We start from the raw sequence: 5,593 nt of genomic DNA, 5'->3' as shown, positions 1-5,593 counted from the left end.
TGAAATAATCCCATGGGCCTCTCTTTCAACTATTTTGTCTTTGAAACGAAGGAATGTATAGATCTTAATCCAGCTATCTAGCTAGCAAGCTAGCTAGATTAATTAATTTTAACCACATATAATTTAAATGAGTTTCAAGAAATTAGCAAACAGCTAGAATTAATTAGAGGATGATGGTTCAGAGGCTTGAATTTTTCCACGCTTACATTTGCTTGTCCAAATGATTATTTTCGCTGGTCTCTTCTCCCTTATTCATGTCATCCCCGATCTAGTCGATCTGATGGTGCATGCAGAGAAACATAGCGTGGGAAGCTTGAATATATAGAAAGAAATCAGATGTTGAAACGAAAAGACAGCCGTTGGATTTTTTTTGTTCTAGTTGGTGAACATTAATCTTTTTCTACAGAAGTGCCAACTGGACGGGGAGGGGAGAGTGATGCGCCACCGGATCCAGTCCGGTTATGAAAAGGATTTATATCTGCTCCCTTAAGTGAACAAACACCAAGGGTTGAGATGTCATACCACTGTAGACCCATGTAATCAAAATGCTTGTGATTAGAAAAGCTCATGTCCACCTAATCCCCAAGGGATTCCCTCAATTGATTGGTCAAAGATTTTGAAAATGTTTGTGTGGTTAATTAGGAAACTATCAATACCAAAGGACCCATCAAAGGACCAAGATTTTCTCATCTCAGGGTGTCTTCAAGTGGGAGAAAATAAGACCAACACTTACGCTATATAAATTTAGAATAGGGTTGTAATCAATTCGAGCCGAATCGATCTTGACTCAAATATGAGCTCAAGCCGAGTCAAGTTATTTTTTTTTATCTTTGGTCGTGCTCTTTAACAAGCCTAAGCCAACTTGAGTTTTTGAGTTTTAACTCGTATTCTCTTAAATATTTTTTATTTGTTTTTTAATTAATTGAATAATTACAAATACAAAAAAAAATTTAAATTGAATTATAAGATTATAAAAATTTTATGAAAACATTTTTTATATGGTTCCTACATTGTATTATATAAAACTACTAAGTCCTACATACTAACTATTATATATATATATATATATATATATATATATTATAAAATAGCAACTGTAATTTAACCACTGAAGTACTTGATTACGTATAACTATGGACTATGTTCAACATATAGACATAATGACTAGATTTAAGTAGCTGGATTACATGTTACATGTTTAACTATAAAGTTACTGTACTTTATTATTAAATTCAATATATATAGCAGCATATATATATATATATAAGAATAAGTTATACACACACACATTCACCAATGTTTAGACAAGCTCTAATCGAGTTGAGTTAACTAAGTCAACCATAAACAAGCATGCCTTAACGAGAGTACTTAACCAAGCTTTGTCACATTTAATCAAGTATATGTTATTTACTAATTGAGTCGGTTTCTACATTCACAATCAAGATATTTTTCATGAGTTGAAATCAATTCGAGTTTAGCCAACCAAATGTTAAACTAACAATCACATGGACCGGTTCATTTACCGTCCTAATTTAGAGCATGCAAGCTCCTTTATAAAAACTGAAATAAAAAAGAAAAAAAAAACTATTGTACATTTAGGGTACATTTAATTTACACGAAAAATAATAAATATTTTATATATATATTTATCTCTCACGTATTTAAAATCTTCAGATTTTAAAAACAACTTCAAAAAATCTTTTTCCAATATGTATATGGGTATGTCTTACCAAGTAAAAGCACCCATTCAGGAGAAAGGATGACATTTGGGCCAAAGCCCAAGCACATACATTAGGCTACATCACAAGATCAGTAAGAGTTTCAGTACCACAGCCGAATGTTTCAGTACTAGAGCCTACACTACGCATCTGATCCTATATACTATATACCAATTTCTGGTTGAGCTATCTACTATAATGACACGTTTTGACAAAATCAAGTACCGAGTTTCAATGTTTTGATGCTGTGTGAGACATTTTCACAAACACCTACCTTGCAATTGTCTTTATATACATGTTGGTATCGACATTTTAGTGTAAGCAACTGTACCCTGCATCCTTCCAAAAAAAAAAAAAAAAAAAAAAAAAACAAAACAAAACTGTACCCCGCATCTATTTTATATCACAGATTTCCTAGCATTCATGTTTGGCAAGTGGGAGTATCTCAAGTATTCTCATTACTATTCTTTATTTTATTATTATTTTTTATTTACTTTACTACTATTCATTACTTTTTATCTATTTTTTACTACTATTCAATATTTTTTTATTATTTTTTTATTATTTTTTCATTACTATTCACAAACATTCTCAACACTTTTCAGATATTCTCCCGTGATATACTTAAATAGATAATAAGATAATGAAATATATATAACTCTTTTTATAACTCTAATCATTGGAAAATAAAACTTTAAAATTAAAATTAAATAAAATTAGAAAAAAAGGATTAATATTTTTATAAAATAGAAATAATTGTATATATTTAATTATTCAATGGATAAAGGTAAGGTTATGCTTACTACATCTAATCCCCACTTAATTTTTTTTTTTTTTGGATAAGAAAGATATCTATTATTTTATTGAAAATCTAAAGGCGAAATGTTGATCACTTTTGAATAACCTTTTTACTCAACATACTTTATAGATTTTAATAGGACAATTTGACCAAAAATTCTTTGTATTGAAATGACCAACGTCTACCAATTCGGGGAAAAAAACCTAAGCTCTAACATAAATCCAGCCAATACTTCCTCGCAACGCAAAAAGCCTAAAGGTAAGGGTGATGACGATGATTAACTACAACGTCAAAGTCAATGGCTTCCAATTTCCAACAAAATTCTCCCGTTGTCAGCGACTTCATCTTCACCTCGTTTTTTTTTAGAGACAAATTCTAGGTCATGACCTTATTTTCCTATTTTTGCAATAAGATCTTAAAATTAATTATAATGGTATCTTATTATATTAAAATGAACGTTCAGTATATAATATTTTTCTTACAAAGAGTTGATTAAGGCTGAGTTTGGATGTTAAATTAAATTGAATTGAGCTGAGTTAAATTTTTTATGAATAGTAATGAGTTTAAATAATGGAGTGAGTTATGTGAGATCTACCTAAAATAAATTTAGATGTTAAGATAAGTTTAGATATATTTATGAAAAGTTGAAAAAAGTTGTGGATTTATATGTAAAAAGGTGTTAAGTTGAAAATGATTGTGGGTCTCATGTATAAAGAAGTTTTGAGTTGAAATGAGTTTAGTGATTTGAAAGTTAGGTGTTTAGATATTAGAAGAGATCTAAATTTGAACCGAATTCAACTGAGCTGAGTGCAGTCTAACAACCAAACATAACCTAAGAGTCTGTCTAGAAACATATATGCTTTTAAATATTCTCAAACTACTTTACTACAGAAATTTTGAGAACAAACTTGAAGACAACATAATTTTTCTTTCAAAGAGAAAAATGAAATTGACTGTTCAAAATTTCACCAATACTTTTGAGACTCAACTTGGATACACAAATATTTTTATCTCATTTCATCTCATTATTACAACTTTCTTAAATTTTCATACTAAAATATAATAAACAATTCAACTTTTTCAAATTCCAAAATAAAAATAATACTAAAAAATATATTCTAACTAGATTTTATTCAACTACTATTTAAAATATCTCATCTAATATCATCTAAACTATATATCCAAACCCAACCTAAACAAAACTTATTTAGTTATGAAATGTTTATTATTATTATTAACATTGATAACTCTCTTTTTTAAATTATTTTTAAAAATATTTATAATCTTAAAATGTACAAATTTCATGCCTTCTTTTAGAAATAGTAATTAAATTTCAAAAAGACTACATGAAATTTATACACCTAAGACTATATCTAGTATTATGACACAGATTATGTTAGTTTATTAGCATTTTATCGCTTCTTTTTTTTTTTTTTTTTTTTTTAAATCAAGCTACTTGTTTTTAAATTGGTGGGGAAATCTTCTAAATGCTTTCCACCTTCGATTATTTATTTGGGCTTTATATATCGTTAATTATTATTCTCTTTATTCTTTGTTTATTTCCTTTTCCAACTATCATATTTCTGTACTTCCCTAAATCCTTTATATCATATTCACTCAGTACAACCATGGTTGAAGGCGAAAATACATACATGATAATATACCATTCATTTTCCAAAGATTAAGCTAAATACGACGGATAAATTTTTTACATTTAAAAATAATTTGAACAGCATTCCATCACCCAATGCAGTTCCTCTGATTCTTCAGCTCTGCCTGCAACTGGAAACCAACGCTCCTCCTCAAATCAACCCCCAAATTAACAACAAATCACAAAAGAACAACGACGGTTCAAACTAAGGAAGGAATCCACCATCTATATAGAATTACTGGTTATATTTTTGCGGATAATTCATCTACGCAAGCAAGCAATTCGTTTTTCATCCTACCAAAACTAGTACAAATATACAAAGTAATCAAATGCTCTCTCTACCTCACAATACAGTTCTATTTTCATCTTGAGTCAACACAAGCTAATGCAAAACATGACGCTTTGCACGGGCACAGGCTTCCCTTGCTCTAAGAGGCAAATATAGCAGCGAACAGGGAATCGAGATCGGGCGGTTGGAAATACCCGTTCTTCGGCGGGTCCTGCAATCTTCTGCTTGCCGATTTTTTCTTCGGCGGCGGCGGACAAACTGAGATTGCAGGAATCTGATATTGACTGTGCCTCGGCGTCATACACCCGTCCTCAGATCTCTCGTCCACCTCCATTCTCAGCAGTCAAGAAATCGCGGTTACAACGAAGTTCTGTGAGTGTCAGCTCCAAAATTTTGAAGTTAGAAAAGGGTCTCGTAAGAGAGCAATCGAGAATATATATATATATATATACACACACACACACACACGAGATAAAGCTTCGCGTGGAAAATTTTGAAATTCGAATTATTGTTCCCGAAGGCGGTGCGAAATCTTCTCAGGGAATGATCCGCGAAGTTGAGACGGTTTTGATCGTGCGGTGGGAAACAACGACAGCTAAGCATGAGTTGGTGCACCGACGTGTTCCTATTACACGTGGCCCACGTTGAACCGTGTTTTCCTCGTTTTTTCAAACTGGGCGGCGCACGAACTTGAGGGCCCGAGTCACGTTGTTACGCGGGAAAACTAGAATTATTTTGATCCTTTCGAGAATTAGCTGGTTCTGAAGGGTACAAAAATTCGGTCTTTTTTTTTTTTTTCAAATAAACTGTACAAAAATTAGTTGGTTCCACGTTTATGTATTTTGCAACTCATATCATAGTCAATAATTTTAAATAAATTAAATAAAATATTATTTTTTAATATTATTTTTATTTTAAAATTTAAAAAAATTGAATTATTTATTATATAGGTAGTGATACAGCCTCCACTCGTTCCTCCCGTTGTAAGTTCCCTCTTGATGTGGCATTTTATGCGACAGCTACGTGTTTATTTTAATTTTTTTAAAAAAAAAGAAAAGGAGATCCTGTTCATTTCAGAATCTGCATCTTTGCAAACTCCAACCTCGACATCGAGTCCGCGCGGCAAAGGATTCCAT

The 5,593-nt window shown here is 31.3% G+C and overlaps 1 protein-coding gene across 1 annotated transcript; it reads right to left on the bottom strand.

Annotated features, from left to right (window-relative positions):
- Positions 1-4,394: 4,394 nt before the first annotated feature.
- LOC121266579 (cyclin-dependent protein kinase inhibitor SMR4) lies at positions 4,395-4,866 on the bottom strand. The gene has a single exon (XM_041170449.1). The coding sequence runs from the start codon at positions 4,789-4,791 to the stop codon at positions 4,597-4,599; it is 195 nt and encodes a 64-aa protein (XP_041026383.1). The 5' UTR covers positions 4,792-4,866; the 3' UTR covers positions 4,395-4,596.
- Between the last annotated feature and the right edge of the window lie 727 nt (positions 4,867-5,593).

This window comes from Juglans microcarpa x Juglans regia, chromosome 5D (genome assembly GCF_004785595.1).
Source record: "Juglans microcarpa x Juglans regia isolate MS1-56 chromosome 5D, Jm3101_v1.0, whole genome shotgun sequence".
NCBI classification, from domain to species: Eukaryota; Viridiplantae; Streptophyta; class Magnoliopsida; order Fagales; family Juglandaceae; genus Juglans; species Juglans microcarpa x Juglans regia.
The sequence above is the reverse complement of the archived record's forward strand: the minus strand, read 5'-3'. Positions and strand labels throughout refer to the sequence as shown.

What these genes read in the sequence shown, in the direction of transcription:
- LOC121266579 (XM_041170449.1), bottom strand. Translation starts at nt 4,791, where the DNA reads ATGGAGGTGGACGAGAGATCTGAGGACGGGTGTATGACGCCGAGGCAC.